Source organism: Apis cerana, linkage group LG11, assembly GCF_029169275.1.
Source record: "Apis cerana isolate GH-2021 linkage group LG11, AcerK_1.0, whole genome shotgun sequence".
Classification (NCBI taxonomy): domain Eukaryota; kingdom Metazoa; phylum Arthropoda; class Insecta; order Hymenoptera; family Apidae; genus Apis; species Apis cerana.
In genome coordinates, this window is record NC_083862.1 from 6,192,776 (window position 1) to 6,214,556 (window position 21,781).

The 21,781-nt window shown below is 20.8% G+C and overlaps 3 protein-coding genes across 5 annotated transcripts; 1 reads left to right on the top strand and 2 right to left on the bottom strand.

Annotated features, from left to right (window-relative positions):
- Positions 1-750: 750 nt before the first annotated feature.
- On the bottom strand, positions 751-4,564 carry LOC108002404 (uncharacterized). Its single transcript, XM_017064073.3, has 4 exons — positions 3,945-4,564; positions 3,648-3,782; positions 2,581-3,566; positions 751-2,472 (listed from the first exon to the last, which is right to left on the bottom strand). Exons 1-4 carry the CDS (start codon positions 4,279-4,281, stop codon positions 766-768), a joined length of 3,165 nt encoding a protein of 1,054 aa, XP_016919562.1. The 5' UTR covers positions 4,282-4,564; the 3' UTR covers positions 751-765.
- A 3,213-nt stretch (positions 4,565-7,777) lies between these two features.
- On the top strand, positions 7,778-13,833 carry LOC108002385 (structural maintenance of chromosomes protein 6). Of its 3 annotated transcripts, none has more exons than XM_062081535.1 (19): positions 7,778-8,172; positions 8,475-8,667; positions 8,796-8,948; positions 9,032-9,276; positions 9,345-9,464; positions 9,539-9,669; positions 9,982-10,182; positions 10,249-10,445; positions 10,730-10,876; positions 10,947-11,131; positions 11,221-11,531; positions 11,608-11,827; positions 11,924-12,094; positions 12,171-12,358; positions 12,446-12,611; positions 12,722-12,835; positions 12,908-13,105; positions 13,170-13,303; positions 13,434-13,833. In XM_062081535.1, the coding sequence occupies exons 1-19, from the start codon at positions 8,065-8,067 to the stop codon at positions 13,465-13,467; spliced, it is 3,216 nt and encodes a 1,071-aa protein (XP_061937519.1). In that variant the 5' UTR covers positions 7,778-8,064; the 3' UTR covers positions 13,468-13,833. The 3 variants fall into 3 exon arrangements, with proteins under 3 accessions (XP_061937519.1, XP_061937520.1, XP_061937521.1); XM_062081536.1 differs by having other exon boundaries at positions 13,170-13,323; positions 13,434-13,568; XM_062081537.1 differs by lacking the exons at positions 13,170-13,303; positions 13,434-13,833 and having other exon boundaries at positions 12,810-12,835; positions 12,908-13,051.
- Positions 13,834-14,977: 1,144 nt separating this feature from the next.
- On the bottom strand, positions 14,978-16,417 carry LOC108002384 (cuticle protein 21-like). Its single transcript, XM_017064038.3, has 2 exons — positions 16,139-16,417; positions 14,978-15,686 (listed from the first exon to the last, which is right to left on the bottom strand). Exons 1-2 carry the CDS (start codon positions 16,400-16,402, stop codon positions 15,048-15,050), a joined length of 903 nt encoding a protein of 300 aa, XP_016919527.2. The 5' UTR covers positions 16,403-16,417; the 3' UTR covers positions 14,978-15,047.
- Between the last annotated feature and the right edge of the window lie 5,364 nt (positions 16,418-21,781).

The window sequence follows — 21,781 nt, forward strand, 5'->3', positions numbered from 1 at the left end:
TTTTCAGTATTGTTAAAACTTTTTGTGACAAAAAAATCTAAGGTTCTTAATAATATATTATTATTCATAAATCATGTCAACGAATTTTAGATATAAGAATTAAAAAAATTTAATTTTATGTAATTCAAATTATATATAAAAATATATATCAAATTATATATAATACATATTTAACGTGATAAAATAATGGAATTATTAAAATTAAAATTAACATTTTAATTTATTTAACAATGATCAAAAAAAATTTTCATCGAAAATATAATTTTTATTATTGATTATTAAATGAAAAGTAAAAAATACAGAAAAAATTGATATTTTCATTAAAAATTATATTAAACATTTTTGAACTAAAATGAAATTTAAGATATAATTAATTATAATAATGCACATATTGTTAATAGAGAAGATCAATTTATTCTTCTTACAAAAAAAATTATTTACTAATATAATTACATTAATTATCTTTAAATATGTATTTTTTTTATACCTATACACTATTAGAAAATATTTTATTGAAATGTAACTAGAAAATAAAATATATTGCACAAACATATGTATCTCAATATCAAAAATATATAATATTATAATCAAAAATAATTTTTCAATAGTATGAGTCAAATATTGCAACATTTTTTTTATATTATTAAAAATAAAAATTTACTTTTTCTACTTATATAAAAATATTAAAAAAAAATTTATAAACATTATTTTTTATTTAATTTCTATATAAAATAAAAGTAAAATAAAATATTTTATTTTTTTCATTTAACTTACTACACAATTATCTGGTTTCATATATTTTATAGAATGTGTAGTTTCAATAGATGTAGTACCAGTTGATGTAAGAGAATTTCGACGTGGAATTACAGGCATAGTAGTAGTAGTATCTAAAAATTCATCATCGTTATCAGAATCAGTAGTAGTATCTTTGTCTTTATTATCTTTTAATTGTTTTCTTGGTATTATATCATGAATATATTTTTCAATCATTTGTCGATTTTCAAGAGGAAGTGTATTGACTTTGCTCGATACATAAGGTAAGCTATCATTCATTTCTTGTTCTTTAGACATTGTTTCAATATACATACGTTGTAATTCAACTAATGCTTCATCCATGAAACGTACACTTTGTTTATGATCTGGCATAGAATTACCACATATATTCAATCCAATAGATTTGTATATATCATCTTGTTTTAAATTTCTAGTGTTTGTTTCTGATTTCATAAAATCTATAGGATAATTAGATTTTTGATTTATTGTATTATATGATGAACCATATGTTCTATATGCATTTGTTGGATCTTCATATTTGTTTAATATTCTATCTCGAATGTGAGTTTGATCATTTTTTTTATGAAATTCTTTAGGTTTTTCTGTTGTGAATACTTCATTAGAACTTGGATGTATAGTTTGTGCACTTACATGATGTTTTTGTATGTTTGATTGAATTGTATGTCCAAGGTTTTGCTGTTCATTTTGTATTTCAACATTTTTCCACCTTCCTGCATTCATTAAAAGTTGAGCTAATTGTTGAATTGTCTGTTTAGGTACTGTTAGAGATGTTTTTTCATTATTATTAGAAGCAATTCCTAACTTTGCTGGTGTAGATGTATCACAAGGTTTATCAGATATGTAAGTAGTTTTTATATTCAATTGTCGCAAATGTTCATAACTTTCACCTTGACCTGCTAATAAATCATCATTAGTATTTTTTAAATTCTTTTTATTCATACCTATGGTATCATAATAATTCATAAGTTGTTCTGCAGTACGGCATTCATTTTCCAAAAATGCAGCAGTTAAAATCATTGCTGCAGTAGGTTCTCTTTGTGTAAATAATCTCCTTCGTGCATGTAAATTCTGACTTAGTGTTGTTTCAAGACGAGCATTTTCTATTTTTGCTTCTAATTTTTTTTCCATTTCTAAAAATTTTTTAGTCTCAAATATTAAAGTTTCTGTATCTATAGCTCTTTCCATTTCTTTAGCTATGCGTCTTTCTGCAGATGATTGAGTTCGAATTTCTGTAGATGCAACAGATTGCAAACCTAATCGTTGCTGAGCTTTCACAAAAGGAGATTGCGATACTGGTCCTAATTTTGACCATATAGTACCTGGCTTTTTTATTGGACTAGATATAGGCGATACTATACCTGGTTTTGTTACTATAGTATTTTGTGTAATTAATTCAATGTTAGAATTTGGTACCGTACAAGGTACACGACACGGTTTTGGAGGAACTAAATCTAATTTTGGAGGTGGAACACCTGGTTTTGGAGGAGGTGCTAAAGATGTTATTGTTGATTCAGATGGTAGTGGAGGTACTTCAATATCGGTTTCTGAAGTTTGTTTTGTAAGCATAGAAGCATGAACAACTTTTAATAAATCATCCAAACGATTTTCAAGTCTATTTTGACGATCTCTGTCTATATCTAAAAATCTTGTTACCATATCATTTTGTGCAGCAAGAATCTGAAATAATATAGAATTAATAAAAAAATTTTTTGAAATTTTAAAATAATAAAATAAATTAATAAATTAATAAAAAAAATAAATTAATAAAAAAAAATAGTGCCTTACTTTATTAACGACTTCATTTTGAGAATTAATGGCATTTAACATAAGTTGTTCTAATTTTTCAACTTTCTTTTTTCTTAATGGCGCATGTGGAATATTATCTGTATTAACAGCAGTATCTTTTGATTTAATATCATTTTCTGATGGAGTTGGTGAATCTATTAAAAATTCTAATAAACTATCATCATTATATGTTGCATTATTTGTAATTACAGAAATTTCTGAATTTTGCATTCTTAAAAGATTTGCTGCTTGAATTGTTTTGTTGTAATTTTCATTTAAATTTTGTGTTTTATCATCATTTTTTGGTAGACAAAAAGCATCATTTAAATTTTGAGATACATCTAAATTTTGAGATGAATGATCTGGAGATAAAGAATCAGTTTTGTATTGTTTTGCATCTATTAAAACAGGTATTTGAGTTGAAAAATTGTTACATGGCTGTTTATATATATTTGTAAAAGTTTGTTCTAAAATTTTCCGTTCTTGAGGCATTGCATGATTATTTGCAGGTATTATTGATTGCAATTGATTTTGTTGAATTATATGTTCTAAATCAGGAGTTTGTATTAAATTACCATGTATTGGTACATTTTTAGATTGTGTTCTTAAACCTTGATTCAAATTTTGTAGATTTTGTTGAAGATTTAAATTATTTACTAACATATTTTGATTGCACATATAATTTTGTTGCATATTTTGATTTTGTTGCATATTCTCTTGGATTATTTGATTTTGCACATTTTGTACTGTATTCTGAAAGGGTATTTCTCCATAATTAAAATTTGATATTAAATGATTTTGTTTATAATTTGGATTTAATCGTTCTTCTGTTGAGAAAGAATTGCACTGTGTTGATTTGCCAGCTATCTGAATTAATTGTTCATTAGTATTGATAGCTACATCTCTTGTAGGAGAAAAAATTCTATATGGTCGAGCATCGATTATGGTTTCATTTGATTCAGGAGAATCAGGATATTCATTTTCACCTAATAAAATAATACATATTTTTAAATTTTTAAAAATTTTTTTATTCAAAATAATATTTAATAAGGAAACATATTTCTTACGTCCTAATGTCCAAGTAGGTGATAATGCTTCTGTCCGATGAAGTGATGGCACAGGTTCTTGAAGTTTATGTCTCATTTGCAAATTTTTATTTGTCTTTACTTCTTTTGGAGGAGATTTAACATTTATTGTTGCATCTAATAAAAAAATGCAATTATAATTATTTTTGTTAATAATAAGAAATATACTATCAAAAATAATTAATTTAAACTTTAAATTATTTATTTCTATAATTAAAATACCAATAAATCAAATAAATAAAAGATAATATAAATTTATAAATTTTTTTTATACTTTACCTACAGTATCTATGCCAATAAAATTATTTTCTTCGATACGTTTGTTTTTAAGAACTCTATCTATTGATTCATAATATTGTTCTACTCCAGCTCGAGTACCAGCTCTTTTAGCTTCGCGATAACAAACTAAAACTTGTTTCATTCGAGATCGACATTGTTTACCTGAAACATTGTAGCCTTTTTTTTTCATATATCGTGCAACACTTTCCCAAATAAGTTGTGGTTTCGAAGCATATTCGAGTTGCTTTTGTACTTGTCTATCTGACCATATTGATACTAATAATGAAGTACTTTCAGGAGTCCATTTATATTTAATATTACCTCCAGAATCACTCATTTCACAATAAATAATATTTACTTTCTTTTTATTAAAAATTTGGAAATTAATTTAAAAAATTAAAATACAATATATTCGCAAATTATGATATATATATATTTAACATATCATATGATATATATTTAACATAGGTTGCAATATACAAGCTCAAATTCACGTAATATATAACACCGAATTCTCTTTTTCTTCAGTGCATACAATCATGCATTCAGATCAACTGATTCTAACCGACGAATTCAAACTTTAAATCATTGTGCAACAGGTGGTGGCGAAAGATACAAGATATGTAGAAGGCAATATATTTAGATAATTAACTAATAATTTAGATAATTTAGATAATGGAGAAAATTTAAATGTATTTTATAAAAATTATGTATTTAATAAAAATAAAAATTAAATGCTATATTTTTTTATAATATATATAATTATTTTAATTGTATATTTCTTTTTGTTTTGAATTTTTTAGAATCTTTTTTTATAGTATAAATTTTAAATAAATAGATAAATTGAGAAAAAGGGAATTATTTTCTATAAATTTTTTTGAATATATTTGTGTTATGAACTATAAGCAAAATATTTTCAATTAAATCATTAAAAACTATGATTTTTTTATATTTTATAATATTATTTTCAATAAAATGTACATTGTAAATAACAAAATATTTTTTAGAAAATAAATTTTGTTTAGGAATTTATTTATTTTTTTTGTAATTTTTTTTTATAAAAATAAAAATGTTTTACTTTAATTTAATTAAATATGAATTGATGAAATAACATGATTGCTATGTTATTGAAATATATGTAAAATATATTTTAAAAAAATTTGATTTTTATAGTTATGAAATTAAATATCATGATTTTTTCATCAATTGTTATTGCATTTAATAATATACAATATCATATATCATTTAATATGCAAAGTAATGATCGAAATTTTCAAAACAAATTATAGTAAATATTTACGAAATATAATTTAATCATTGTTAAATCTAAAAAAATAAATATATATTTTATTTTATTATCTGTTAATTTTTTATTTTTATAATTTCAAATTGTATTCATTATAATATATTTTAAAAAATATAATTTTGAAGAAATTAAATTTTAATTGAAATATTAAAAATATTCAATTTATAATTTGTATTTGTTTTTTAACAATTTAATAATTATTTATAATTATTTTATATTTTAATTTAATAAAAATAATATGTAGAGAAAAAATACACAAATAATTCACATATATTTATTTATAAGAGATATCCAACATTGTCTTTTGCCCATAAATGAGTGACATATTTTCCCTGTTATCTATGTTTTAATTTGACTTATACAATAAATTGGAAACATAAATTCTTATATACGCACCATATTTATAAATATACAATATATATAAAATTTTATATGAATTTAGGAGAACATGTTTACATAATTTAACTATAAACTTTATATAATAGAAGTCTATCTAATTTTTCTATCAGCTTAATTTTTCGCTCAATAAATAGAAATTTATGTTATAAAAGAATTTTTTAAAATATAATAATGTATCAAATATTATAAATATAAAGTATAATTTTGCAAATATAATGTTTAATTATTTAATGTTTAATAAATTAATTTTTTATTTATTTTGTATTATAGATATAATGTATATTTTTAATTTTATTATATTATAAAGATATATAGATGAATATTCGGTTTATTGTTCAAATAATAGGAGCTTAGATAATCAGACACTATGTTATTTTGTTCATATAATAAATGAAATTCATATATATATATATATATATATCTAAAAGATAGGTTGTATTTCGATTGTTACGTTCTTACACATCAGTTTTAAGATAAGTAATATCGATGATGAATTGAAAACAAAATTTTATATTTTAAATTTTTTATTTATATTTTATAATTTATATTATGAAATACGAATTTTGAAATAATATGTTACATAATATTTTGTAAATAATTGATATGAATAATAAAAAAAAATAAAATTCGCGAAATTTATTCAAAATTTTGAATTTAATTGTTACTATAATAAATAGATATATTTTTTCTAATGAAAGAGAACATAATTTAAGAGAACAATTTAATATTAGACCATGAAACTGAAAGAAAAGCTTAGATTTAGAAAGAAAAATTAGAACAGAAATTTCTTCAAAAAAAATTTTTATGTTAAAAATAAATTAACATCAAATGAGTTACAGTTTAATAAAATAATTTTAACAACTGAAAGTTATTTCGTATATTTTATTGAGTAATTAATACTCTATGAGTGTCAATTTATGCTAGATAATTTTTTATGGACTATTAAATAATATAATTCATAATCTATGATCTTCATTATAGAATATTTGAAAATGATTGTTAGCCATTTCAAAACTAGCTATCATTTGCGATAAACATTTACATTTTTATGAAAGATGCTTTAAAATAATAAAAAATAATGACATTACGTATGCAAACCACATTATAAGTATCAAATTTTTATCAAAAATTTTGCTGAACAAAATGGCTGATGTTAATTCTTGTTTCGTCTTTTATTTCAATTTCAAGGAACTAGACATTGTCTTTTAGGTTTATAATTTAAAAGCGCTAAATTCAAATTGTGTTTCACATTGATGATGAAGAATTTACATTGTATGTATTATAAATAATTTAAATTCAATTCAAATTAAATCATGTCTTAACATAATTATTTTATGGCTATAAAATTATTATTTAATTGTATTTCAAATTAATATTTTCAAACAAACAACTGCAAAAAAAAGGTTAATATCATGATAATAATTGCATATATTTTTTGCTTAAATATTTATAATAATCTTCAATTTATTTGATTAATATATTTAATTATTATATTCATATTCTTATCGAATAAATAATTATAGTAATAATTATATATATAATAATTATTATATATAATTATTATATTTAATATAATTAATAATATAATATATATTTAATATATTTAATAAATAATTAATACATAATTAATTAAATCATGTAGAATTATTTAATGAAAAGTAATTAAAATTTTGCGCATATTTTTATTCTCAATAGTATTTTTATTCTTCAAATGAATTGAATAAAAATTTAACTAATTTGAATTCCGATATAATAAAATATGTTATTTTGAAATATAAAATTTTTAATGCAAATATTTTTATTCTTTATTTTATGTATTATTTGTTTATAAACATTTTGAAAAAATTTTTAAGAATATGTTTATTTAATATATTTTTATTATATTATTATTGTTTATTTAATATATTTTTATTATATTATTAATAAATATTTTAATATATTATTAATTAGATTAACAACTATATTATATTTATATAATTTCATATATTTTTATTAATTTGAATTTTTTAAAATTTTATCTTATGATTATATAAGGATTTTTAGTTGTCACTATTGGTGAAGTAAAAAATGGATGCAAAGTATCAATACTATAAAGTTAAGAGAATATCTATTTATTTTATATATAATGACAATAAAACTTGAATGGGTGCATAGTGTTCTCTGGCGGGAAATGCATGTACGTCATAATTATATTCCTTGAAAAACGTTGTTGAAGCAGTTAAGTTATGAATAGAAGAATTTTTGATATAATATTTTAATTAAATGAAAAATATAATATTTCTATAATGATTCAAGATTGTTCATAATAAAGTTAATGTTTGTAAGAATGCTGGTGTTTATGACACTTAATATTGCGCGGCTATTTGAATAAATATATAATCTATATGTATTTAGATCATAAATATTTTTGAAATCATGGAAAATAATATAAACAATGAACGAAAAAGAAAATCTACAGAATTAGATGAATTTCGGTCTAAACGTATAAAAGAAAAAAAAAATACTTTTTATTTTACAGAAGAAGTAAGTGATAAGTAATTAGAATTAATATAATTTTTTTAAAGAAAATTGAAAATGATATTTATTTTTTTAAATATTATTCATAATATTTTTTAAATACAAATATAAAATTATGTTTTACAATATAATATTATAGTAGTATAATAATAGTATACATATGACAATGTATATATTATTAATATATGATAAAATTAAAAAATAATATAATATTGTGTTTTTATTTAATTTTAATTGTATTAATAAATTTAATTTTTTTTAATTCTTTTAGTTCTATATCTTTATATTATATATATATTTTTTTATAGTGTAAAACAGGAAAAATAAAGAAAATTTTAATACGAAATTTCATGTGTCATGATGCTTTAGAAGTGACATTAAATCCAAATGTAAATTTTATTATTGGTCGTAATGGAAGTGGTAAAAGTGCAATATTAACAGCTTTAACAGTTGGTCTTGGTGCTAGAGCAAACATTACTAGTCGTGGAGCATCTGTGAAAAGTATGAATATATTATATTATATAATGTATTATAATATATATATATATATATATATATAACAATTATAATATATATATAAGTAATAATGTAAATATATAATATTTACAATATAATACTTTTGTATTTAGGCTTTATAAAAAAAGGAAAAAATACAGCAACTATTGAAGTAACTTTATTTAATAAAGGATCTATGGCATATAAACCTGATGTTTATGGTGATTCAATAACAGTTTTTCGAAGTATTGGAACTACATCATTTTATAAATTAAAGAATTGGAAAGGTTTATAAAATCATTTTACATTTTACTGATAAATTTTATTTTAATTTATATTTAAATAAATTTTGTTCGAATTTTTTTTATAGGAGAAGTGGTTTCAACAAAACGAACTGAATTAATTAATATATTACGAGCAATGAATATTCAAATAGATAATCCTATTTCTATATTGAATCAAGATATATCAAGAACATTTTTAGTATCATCCAAACCAGAAGAAAAGTATGAATTATTTATGAAGGCAACATTATTAGATATTATTGGCAATAATTACAAAGAAGCTGAATTGATATGTGAACAAGAATATGAAAAATTGAAACAATATAACGAAGTATGTTTTTATTACATTTTTGATATTATGTTTTTTATTTCATACATTAAATAATAAAATTTATTTAGATTTTATCAGAGGCTAGAAAAGAGGTAGAACAACTTAAAATAAACATAAAAAGAGCAGAAGAAATTGATAAATTCCGTGATGAAGTAATTACTCTTGAAATGGAATTATTTTGGGCAATTGTAAGTTATGTTTTTAGTATATAAAAATGCTATAAACTAACATTAACTTTTAATAAATAATATGTTTTATATAGGCTATATCTGAAGAAATCAAATTGCGAAAGGTTGAAGAAGTTTTGAAAAAATGTGAAGATAATTTAAAACAACTTCAAGACACAGAATCATCTGCCGAATCAAAAGATGAAGAAATGAATAAAAAAATTCAGTATGAATTGCTTATATCATTATTTTTATATTTTCTTAAATAGAGGAAAAATTTTTATTTCATTCATTATTTTTCTTTAATAATTTATTTGTAAATTCATAAAAAGTTTTTTTCTTTTCTGAAAAAAAAATATTTTTTTAAGTAATATTTTTAAAATATATATTCACATCCATCAAATAAATTATTATTGAGACCAGATATCTGATCTTTTCACTTAAAAATATCATAATTTATCATAAAATAATTTATATATTTATCATAAAATTTGCATTAATAACTTTTTACATATTATATTTATTTTTTTATTCATAGAAAATTGAAAGAAGAAATTGAATCTGCAGAAGAAGAAGTTAATAATAATTTTGAAACATATAATAAAGCCAAACAAGAATATAATATAAACAAAAATACACATTCGATAAAAATACGAGAATGGCGTTCTACTCAAAGTAAAATTAAAAGATTAGAAGATGATATTATTATACTTCGAAAAGAAATTCAACGATTGGAAAGGTCTGTAATATGATTCTTTTATATTTATGTAATATAACACTATTATATATATTATTTTATGTTTAGTGGTGATAATACAGAACAAAATGAAAGAAATCAAATAAAACAGCAATTAATTGATTTAGAACAAAAATTAGATGAAACTGAAGCATTATTAAGGACTAAGCAAACTTATCAAATGCATTTAGAAACTGATAAAATGCGTCTTTTGAAAGAAATTCAAACATCAAAAATTGAAATCAATAGTTGTGAAAAACGCATAGGTAAATATCGATATTTATATATAAAATATTATTTATTTATATATAAAATATTATTTATTTAGTCTAACAAGGGATTAAAGTTATCAAAAAAAAAAAATATTTTAATAAAATGATTCAAAGATATTGTATTATGCAAACAATTTTTTTAATAATATTATATTATATAATATTCTATTATTCATGTTTTTTTTATCTTTCATATGATAAATTTTATATACATTATTTCTTATAATATATTTAATTATAAAGAATAATAATATAAATAATATGCGATTCTATTTAAGAGAGAATTAAGTTAGATTTAAATACAAGGAAAAAATATTCTGATAATATATTAACTATATTTGGTCGAAATATACCACGTCTTTTAAGAAGAATTGAAGAGGAATATAGTAATGGAAATTTTAAAGAAAAACCACGAGGTCCACTTGGTAAGATAAAATTTATTTAATTTGATATAAATAATTGTTCAATTTATTATATGTTTTTATTTATATTTAGGAGCATATATAAAAATGAAAGATCCAATATGGGCTCCAGCTGTTGAAAATTATTTAGGAGCAAATACTTTTAGTACATTTTGTGTAGACAATAGTCATGATGCCAAAGTATTAAATGCAATTATGAAAGAAATTTATTTAAATGAAAGAACTCCACAGATTATATGCAGTAAATTCTATAATGCTGTAAGAAAATTAATTTCTAAAATTTAAATTATATAATACATTATATATAATAATATAATACATTAAAAACATAAAGTTAATATTTTTAGATTCATGATGTTCGTGCACATTGTACTAGATCACCACATTATTCTAATCTTTTGGATGCAATGAATATATCAGATCCAGTTGTAGCTAATTGTTTAATAGATCAACGTGAAATTGAATGTGTTTTATTAATTCCAACTAGTAAAGAAGCAGCTGAAATCATGTCAGATATTTCCAAAGTTCCATGGAATTGCAAAAGAGCTTTTACTCAACAAGCTGATATGTTTTATCCAGATCCACATTATAGAAGTTATGGTGGATCGTGTGGTTTAAAAGCTAAATTTCTTCAAGTATCTGTTACAGATACTATTAAGTAAGATTCATTTTTTATTATATTTTCTTTTCTTTTTATTTTGAATTTTATAAAATTTTTTATTTTTTATGAGTAGTGCACTGGAAGAAGAAATTCGTACAATAGATAATAAAAAAAATACTGTCATAAAAGCATATAGAATAGCTTGTGAAAAAGAAAAACGTACAAGTTCTGAATTAAACTCTGTTAATGCAAATGTGACAAAACTTCATGCTATTCAAAATCAATATAAATCATTAATTAATGATCTAAAAGATAAAATTGAAGCTAACGAAGCTATATCTGTAACAGTGTTTGTAAGTTATATTTAAATATATACATATATTAATAATCAATATTTTAATATTAAATAATTTTTTTTATATTAAAATTTTATGTATATTTTATATTAGAAAAATGAATTAAATGAATTAGAAAAAAAATTACATGAAGAAAAATATGAAGAAACAAATTTGAATAAAAGTGTTCTCAAATATCAAGAAACAGTTGAATCTCTAGAAGAAGAAATTAAACGTCATAGAGAATTAAGACAAAATCTAGATTTGAAAATTATACCTTTGAAAGTATGTAAAAATCATAATTTATTTATTATATATAATTTATTTATTATTTATTAAATATATATTGTTCCTCATATAGGAAAATATAAAAGAATTGGAAAATGAAAAAGAAGCGTTGCATGCAAAAACATGTTACACTGCAAAAAAACTGCAGACATTACATCAAGCTTTACAGAATGCAACAGCTGAATTTGAACAACAACAAAGATGTACGAACAAAGCTGTATCTGATGCTACAAATCGATGTAATAGAATAAATACATCAAGGTCAATAAAAAAATATCGCGAGTTAAAAGATTTTTACAAATATTAAATTAATTTTTTAATATTAAATAAAATTTAATATTTTTTCAGATCAATTAATGAACTTGAAAGATTATCTAAAGATTTAAAAAATAAAATATTTGAAATAGAACGACAATTCGGTACTATCGAAGAATTACGTAGAGAATTAAAAGAAAAGGAAGCAAAATGTGGCAAAGATTTACATTTGGCTTCCAAAATTGAGAAAAATTATCAAGTAAGTTATAAAAATTAATAATAATTTATATATAATAATATATAATATAATAATTAATATATAATTTTATTTAATTGAATTATTATATATATATATATATATATGTACAGTTGCATTTAAAACGATTAGAAACTCGAAGAGATTTATTTTCTAACATGAAACAAAAATATGGAGAAAATATTAAAAATTCATTTTCAGATGTTCTCGCTTTACGAAATAAAAAAGTATGTAAAAATATGTATGAATAATTTTTATTTAAGAAAAAAGACTTTTTTTAATTTAATTATTTTTATTAGGGGATTATAAAAATTGATCACGCACGGAAAGTACTTGAACTTGAAGTACATTCGCCAAATGATAATAAAAGACCAATGAATGATGCAAGATCATTATCAGGCGGTGAAAGATCATATTCGACTGTCGCTTTTATTTTAGCTCTTTGGGATTGTACTGGTTTACCTTTCTATTTCCTTGATGAATTTGATGTTTTTATGGTACGTACATACTTATAAACATAATTTTTTAATCAATATTTAATATAACATTAATTATTACCAGGATAAAGTAAATCGGCGAGTCATAATGGATATTCTTTTGGATCATACTAAAACTCATCCACAAAGTCAATTCACTTTTTTGACTCCCTTAGATACATCTAATGTTTTTGCAGAAGACTATGTAACAATACATAAGTAAATTTAAATTAATTATAGTAATTAATTTTAATTTAATAAAATATAATATTTTTGAAATATAAATGAATAAATAAAACGAATAATTTTTATATAATATATTTATATATTAATACTTAATAATTTTTAGGCTAGCTTGTCCAGAAAGAGGAAATCAAGAATAAAAAACAAAACAAACCAATTTTTTGTTAAAATATGATTTATATTATTATTTACGAATATTACATTAGATATATTATTAGATATATTATAGTTATGATTAAAAGATAAAATACTTTATAATTAGATTTTAAAAAATAATATTTGTTCTATTATATTGAGTAGATTATATGATTATTAGAATTACGAATACAATAAGGACAAATCTTAGTCAATTTACATGAAAGTATATATTTAAAGTATCTAATTTTGAAATATTTTTATAGATAAATACATATAAATATATAAATAGTGCAAAATATATTTTTGTATGTATAATATATATATATATATAATCATAGTTTTGTTAAATAAAATTAATTTGAAAATTATATGTATATATATTTTTTTATTCTCTCTTTCTCTCAAGTGTTGGTAGATTATTGCTTCTATAACAATTATAACAATAAAATAATTCCTTAATTATATAAATAATATTATAATTAATGAATACTAAATAAACTTGTCAAAGTATTTACAAAAGAGTATATGTTGGATTATAAGTAGATCAAGGTTGCATCATTGCATAAATCTGGTTCGCTTGAAGTTTCCGATTAACGCAATGGCTTATTTTACGTGCATTACACATCGGTGCGTATGGAGGTATGATTATATTGTGTAATGAGTAACATTGGCACTGGCAGAGAAAGTATGACCAATGATTGCCCATAAATTGTTAATGAAACTATTTTTTTAATGAACGATGAAAAAGAAAATTGAAAATATGAATATAAGACTTATAATTATTCGTATATTTTTTTAATGTAATATTTTTTCATGTAATATTTTGACGCAAATTTATCTTTTATAAATTCTTTAATCTTTTTTATTTTATTCTTTTATAATATAATTTATTAATATAATTTATAATAATTTTAATTTATAATATAATTTTCTTTACAATTCTTTTTAATAACATTTTATTCTATTATATATTATACATTTATTTCTTATTACATGTTAAAAATATAATATGAATGTTTACAAAGTACTTATGTGCATATACAAATACAAATTTGAAATTTTACGATATTTTCATTTAAATTTCTTTAACGTTATAAAAAGATAAATTTAACCGATTAATCGCTACTATCAAAAATAATATATATTGATATAAATACATCGAAAGTATATGCATATTTTAAGTCATATATTAATAATATATAAAACATTTCTAAAACTTGAAAATAAATTATAATTATATATTGACAATAATTTATTTTTTTCCGGATTGATCGTATTATGCATGGCATAAATAAAAAATAAATAAAGCGCAAAAGTAAATAAAGAATATCAATTAATCACTTGTATCAACGTCACCATCATTAAATGATTAATATATAATATGGCGCACGTATATAATCGTCAAATATCTCGTTATTGAAAAGATTTAAAGGAGAAAATATTAAAGTTTATAAATTAATAAAAACAAAGCGAAAAAAAATATGGAAAAAATGAAAAAAAATTGGACAATCATTTTATGTACTTGCTAAAAAACACCATACTTTATTCGACAAACATTATTCCTAAAAACAACAAATCGGATTCAGTGGATTAAAGTTGGGGCTGGAGCGGCATAAGCGACGGGGGCAGCGGCAAGTTTGGCAACGGGAGCGGCATAGGCGAGTGGAGCAGCGGCAACTTTGGCAACTGGGGCAGCATAAGCAACTGGAGCAGCGGCGATTTTAGCAACGGGAGCGGCATAGGCAACTGGAGCTGCGGCGATTTTTGCAACTGGAGCAGCATAGGCAACTGGAGCTGCGGCAATTTTTGCTACTGGAGCAGCATAGGCAACTGGAGCAGCGGCAGCTGCTTCTTTGCGTACGACTGCATTGAATCCGTTGACTGGATCAGCGGTGTAATCAACGGTGCGTCTAGTTCCATCGGCTTCGATGAGAGAGTAACTGCCCTGGACAAGATCTCCATCACGGGTTTCCTGTTGACTCTTGGCATCACCAGTTAAACTGTCATGTACGTCATAAGCGTAACTGTATTGAGGATGAGGGTCAAAATCAGCATCCACTGCTTTAGCTACCACAGCTTTAGCTACAGGAGTTGCAACCACTGCTTTGGCTACTGGGGCAGCTGCTAACGGAGCTAAAGGCACACTAGGAGCATATGCCAAAGGTTCCGTCGAGATAAATCCAGCGTTAGCAGATGCTACGAGAGCAGCAAGAGCAATGAACTGTAAATGAATTTTTTATTTTTTGAAATTATTTTATTAAATAAACAGATTTATGCAGAATAAAAAGAATAGATTAATATAAATATTCTTTGATTTTGAGATTCATAAATAGTGAAAGTGACGTTACTAAATTTACTATATTATAATTATTAAAATTGAGATTATATTCTACTTTCAATTGTGAATATAAAATAAAAAAAGAATTGTTAAATATATATATCGAACAATTTGGATTTCTCATTTAAAAAAGAAAGATACAAAGAAAAAAAGAAAAAAAGAAAGATACAAAAATATAAATAAAATTATAATTACTTTATATTGTGTTAATTGATAAAAAATTATAAATATAAATATGAAATAATATGACAAATTTTGTTTTTAGGCATCGAGGTACGTTTATAACGAAAAAGTGTCTTCAAAATAAATTACGATTATTCCTGAATTCGTAATACCTTGAAGGCCATTGTAGCTTGCTTGATTGGAAGATCTCTCAATCTGTCTGTCTGTGATGCGAATGATACCACAGACGGGTGGTTTTCGGCTTTTATACCATGCGACCAGGACCCACGGGCACGCTGACGTAACTGGGTGACGGTACCTTCGACGGTCACCCGATTTGCGGCCGCAGAGTGGCACAAAATTGAGCAAGAAATCGGACCACGCCCAATATGAACAATTCGATCGATAGCGATAGCCGTTGGACCATCATTGAACATTGTGTCTGTCGACTAGGCCACGTCCTTGCCATGAGTTACTTAATCCTTCCTTGGACTTCTCTTCGAGGGAAACATGCTATCAGTTTTCTTTTCTTTATCTTTTTTTCAATTTATATTTATATTATATTATATTATTATATTTTATATTATATTATTTTTTTATATTATATTATATTATTATATTATATTTTATATTATATTATATTATTTTTTTCTTTTTTAATATTTAGAATAATAATAAAAATTAAATAATAATAAAAAGGACCAATTAAAATTATACAATTGTTTGCATTTATTTTTAATTAATTTATTTATTACTTGATTATTTGTAATAATTTATTTATTAAAATATTACGTATTTTTAATAAAATTAATAATGATAACAAAAAAAATTATATAAATAAAATTTAAATTTTGTTAATAAAATTTTAATTGATAAAAATTATTATTTTAACTTAACATTTATATACTTTAAAAATGTTTACATTTCTCAAATATTTTTAAAAAAATTTGAACGAATGTTATTTATTTTAAAAAACCTTACATAAATTCACTTTTTTGAATCTTTTTGAATCTTTGGAAACTTCATTTGGAAATAATTTTTTTAAAAATGTATATAATATTTTTTAATTACATTTGTATTATATTAAAATTTTTATATTAAAATGTAAATTATTATATTAAAACATATGTGTCTAATTTTTTAAAAATAAATAAAAAAATTAAATTAAATTATACATTAATGTTATTATATATAACATAAAGATATTAATATATTCATTTTAATATAATATTTATAATTTAATATATTAATATATTCATGAAATTTTTTATACTTTTAAAATAGAACTATTCTAATTCTTTCATGCAATATCATTTTATATTATATGGATATTTTAATTATTTATTAAATATAATCTATATAATTATTTATATATTATATTAAAGTATCTATTAATGGTATTATAAAAATTAATAGTATTATTTAATAATATTATTAATTATGTTTACATAAAATTAAATTTTAATTTGTATTAATTATAAATAAAATTAAATTAAAATGTGATTATGGAAATTAATTATTCCAATAGTTTTCTAATTATCATATAAAGATAAAAATATTAATATAAATAATTGAATTGAAAAATTAATTAAATAACTGTTATTAATAAAAAAAATTTTTAAAAAATAAGATAAAGTAAATTGTTTTTTAAATTTTTTTTCTTTTAATTTAAAATAGATGATTTGTAAGTATAATGATATAAAATAATAATAGAAATATTTTATTTGTTTAAAGTACAGAATAATATCTAGATGTCTTAAATTTTATAATCTATTAATATATATATATATATAATATTTAAAATATAAACATATAATAAAAAAAAAAATAAAAAGAAAAAGATAAAATGGAAAAAATATTAAATTATCTTAATTATAGTTCATTTTTTCCTTGAACACGATACAATTTTTAAAATTGAATTCAAAAATTTCAAATATAATGTTTTGATAATATTAAATATCTTAATGCTTATTAATTTTTTTTACGTGCTTTCAATAAATAATAAATTAAAAAGAAATCTTTTTATTAAAATTAAAATATTAAAAGATATTTTTAACCATACTTTAAATATTATTTAATGATATTCAATATTAAATCATCTTAAGAATATAAAATCGCTCATAATATTTATATATAATTTTTATAAGTCATAATCACATAATTTTAATTAAATTTATTTGCAATTCATACTCAAAAATTCTTTCAAAAAATCTTATCTTTATTATAATTATTTATCTAATTATATTATAATTATTTTATTAATATAATGAATATCATGAATATTAAATAATTTATAGAGTAGTTATGAAATATCTAATAATATTACTATATGAATGTTATGAATTTTTATCAAATATTGAATTTTTGAAATAAAATATTTTAATAAATTAAAAAAATATGCGTTATCATAGAATTCATTTTTATTCGAGAAATTTATTTTGAAATCATTTAACATTGAAGAAAATATCTTGAGTTTACAATCATTATAACTTTCAAGACACATGTTTCATGAAAACAATATTACATATTTATAATTTGAAAGAACAAACTATTTATCGTTCGATTTATTATAGGTCAAAAAATTATTTTATGACCTTGAGTTCTTCCATAATTGGTAGAATCAACTGGTTTTCTCAAGGTATGAAAAAATAAAAAAAAGACGAAGCTGCACACCGATGATGTAAGAAGTTGACGTAAGACTGATCAGATTTTGCACAATTAATTTAAGCAAATTTTTATTATATCAATTTATTAGATTGATCTATTAGATTGCATACTTTGTTTTTATTCCTCTTCTTTAATAACATAAACTAAAAAAAGTAACGTAAATGCTACATCTTCCATTGATTTTCTATGTGCATTTCTTTTTTCGTTTAAAATTTAGAATTTACTCATTATTGATAGAAAATAATTCAAATGTATTATAATATCATGTTTCATATATTTGATAAATTGAAAAGAACAATAACTTTTTCCATAAAAGTAGATATTCAAAAATTATCATAAATTTTGTAATACATTATTGTTAATTTAATAATATAAAAAATATATAAAATAACTTGTATATAATAAAATTTATTTACACAAAGAAAATAATATTAATAATATTAATAATAATATATGGTGAAAAATAAAATAATTTTAAAATAAAATTAATATTGCAAGTAGATTTTTATATCTATAAGATTATTTTTTAAATTTTTTATTGATTCTTCAAATGGAATGAATATTTTTTTAATTTGTTTAAAAATAATTGATATTAACAACATTACAAATAAATCAAAATTAATTATTAGTAATTTTATCAAAAATACAAATAATATCTAATTGTAACATAATGTTTATTTTATCATTAATTTTATTAAGAAAAAAATAAAAAAATAAATCAAATTTAAATAAAAAAGTAAAATAAATATTTATGCACATTACTGCTTTTAAAATTTATTTAAGATTATTGAAAAATTCATTTTGTAAAAAAATTGAATAATATTTTAATAAAACATCTCGATTACATTGATAAATTATTTTTTATTCTTAAAAGAAATTTAATATTAATAATTTATTAAATTATTAATTTATTTTCCACTAAAAAAAAACTAATAATTCGACTAAAAAAAACTAATTGTAAAATTCTAACTATAGATAGTTACTTAATATATATATAATATGATTAAAAATATTATTAAGAAAAATAAAAATCTTCATTTTTTATTTGAAAATTATAATACAGTTCAATATTTCAGAAATAAAAAATGCTTATTGTTTCCAAGAAAAGAAAAAAATAAGTAGATTTCTCTTTCTCTTTTTAACATTGATGACAATATTAAAAAATTACTTTTAATCTTTTTAAAAGAAATCAAAATTCAAATATGTTTCACAATTTCAGCGATACCAACAATTTTCCGAAATCCGCAATTAAAGAGATAAATTTAAATAAATCTGAAAAGGAAGGAATGAAAAAAAATATTAAAATTCCAATGGTCAATGCGCAACAAGTACAGAAGACCTAAATACAAGTTGTGACATTGATTTCACGTAAACTAAAAGACAATAGTATTTCGAGCTTTTGCTTAGATATAGAAATTTCGATTTTGAATTTAAGGATAGGTATTTTTTGATGACCAGAGGCTATTCGATCTAAAATGGTTTGCAATTTAAACCTGCGTATTTTTTCTTTATGAAAGTGAACCACTTCTATTCCTCAGTAACATTAGATGTGACGCAAAGATCGGGATCCAAGCCAACTTGACATATATCGCTCGAAAGTTTCGCGATCAACTGGTATCCATTGATTCTATTTTTTTTTTCTTCCTGCTTTCATTTATTTCGATTCGCTCGAAATTCGGAGAAATTTAGAAAATCGATTTACACCCGATATCATTGAATTTCAATGAGTGTCGCTCATTGAAAACGAAAACACCGGAATTTTCGAAATGAAATGGTACGCTGCCGAGCTTTAACGCGTGAATTTGTAGGTATCATGAGAAATTTATATTTAATTTATTACGATATTTTTTTGGATTAATTCAATTATAATTGATAGGATTAAAGAGTTTTGTAAAAGTTTTTGTAAAAGTTTATAAAATTATATAAATTGTAATAAAAAATTGAATAGTATCAATCAATTATTTTTATTTCTAAATTGTCTCATGTGTTGATAGTATATGATATATTTCATTCAGGCGTTCAATGAAAAAATATTGAATCAATATTAATTATAAGTATAATTGAATGCATATGCTATGTAAATAAATATATTTTCAATAAACAAACATATTTTCAATAAAAAATCAATATTAAATTTTGCCAAAAGCATTTTATATATTTGAAATATCTGTTTTAAAAACACAAAATCTGAAACTTGTGGCGAATTTGATAGTCTAATATTCAATTGTTGAACTATATGTGGCTTTGATAGTGTATTTTTTTCAATTTATATTCGAAAAATGTTCTGCAAGATGTTCTGAACCAAACAAGGTTTCTTAAAGGAATTTTATATAGTAATAATACTTTAGTAAATAATATATGCTATTGAAATTGTTATAAAAAGAATGACAGATGTAATAAAAATTGAAAAGTTAATTAATATTATTTTATAAATATTATTTGTTTATATACTCAGTATTAATTAACATTAATTAACACTATATGATTATTTTTTTATTAAAGAGAATGATTATTATTATAATTATTATTATAAACAAATTAAAGTTTTTTGTTCTGATATAAAAATTATGAATTAATAATTGTTAAATGGATTTTTTCATGATAATAAAATAATATAATAATAAAATAAAATAGCTAATAAAATATAATATAATGTTTGAATATGAAAATATATAAATATATGATTTATAAATCAAAGTAATTTTTAATAATATAAGAAATAATATAGAAAAATCATAAAATAAAAATAAGTATACCAGAAAAAAATCTCAATGTATGTATAAAATTTTTATAAAATTAAGTTTTTTTAAAATAAATTATGTGTCATGTAAAAATGAAATTATAATTTAATAAATTTGAAATTATTTTTATGATAAATTTAAAATGTATCGCAACGATATTTGGGAAAGCTGACTCAACTTGTTCACTCGTAAGTGAATTTACTTTTTTACTACTTAAAATATTATATAAAGATTTATATATAAAGATTATATATTATATATAAAGATAATATATAAAGATTTTTGTAATAAAATTGATAAAAATGAAAAAATTTTCCGAAAATATCGTTAACATTTTTTCAATGTTTCAATGAAAAAAATTTTTATTGAATTATTTATTAATTATAATTTTAATTGAATTTCTCAAAA

Excerpts from the sequence above, each read along its gene's own strand:
- LOC108002404 (XM_017064073.3), bottom strand. The coding sequence starts at position 4,281 with ATGAGTGATTCTGGAGGTAATATTAAATATAAATGGACTCCTGAAAGT. Across the intron at positions 3,783-3,944 it reads TATTGGCATAGATACTGTAG|ATGCAACAATAAATGTTAAA; the intron begins GTAAAGTATAAA and ends TTTTTTTATTAG. Across the intron at positions 3,567-3,647 it reads ACCTACTTGGACATTAGGAC|GTGAAAATGAATATCCTGAT; the intron begins GTAAGAAATATG and ends TTATTTTATTAG.
- LOC108002385 (XM_062081535.1), top strand. The coding sequence starts at position 8,065 with ATGGAAAATAATATAAACAATGAACGAAAAAGAAAATCTACAGAATTA. Across the intron at positions 10,446-10,729 it reads TAGTTGTGAAAAACGCATAG|AGAGAATTAAGTTAGATTTA; the intron begins GTAAATATCGAT and ends ATTCTATTTAAG. Across the intron at positions 10,877-10,946 it reads AAAACCACGAGGTCCACTTG|GAGCATATATAAAAATGAAA; the intron begins GTAAGATAAAAT and ends ATTTATATTTAG.
- LOC108002384 (XM_017064038.3), bottom strand. The coding sequence starts at position 16,402 with ATGTTCAATGATGGTCCAACGGCTATCGCTATCGATCGAATTGTTCAT. Across the intron at positions 15,687-16,138 it reads AAGCTACAATGGCCTTCAAG|TTCATTGCTCTTGCTGCTCT; the intron begins GTATTACGAATT and ends ATTCATTTACAG.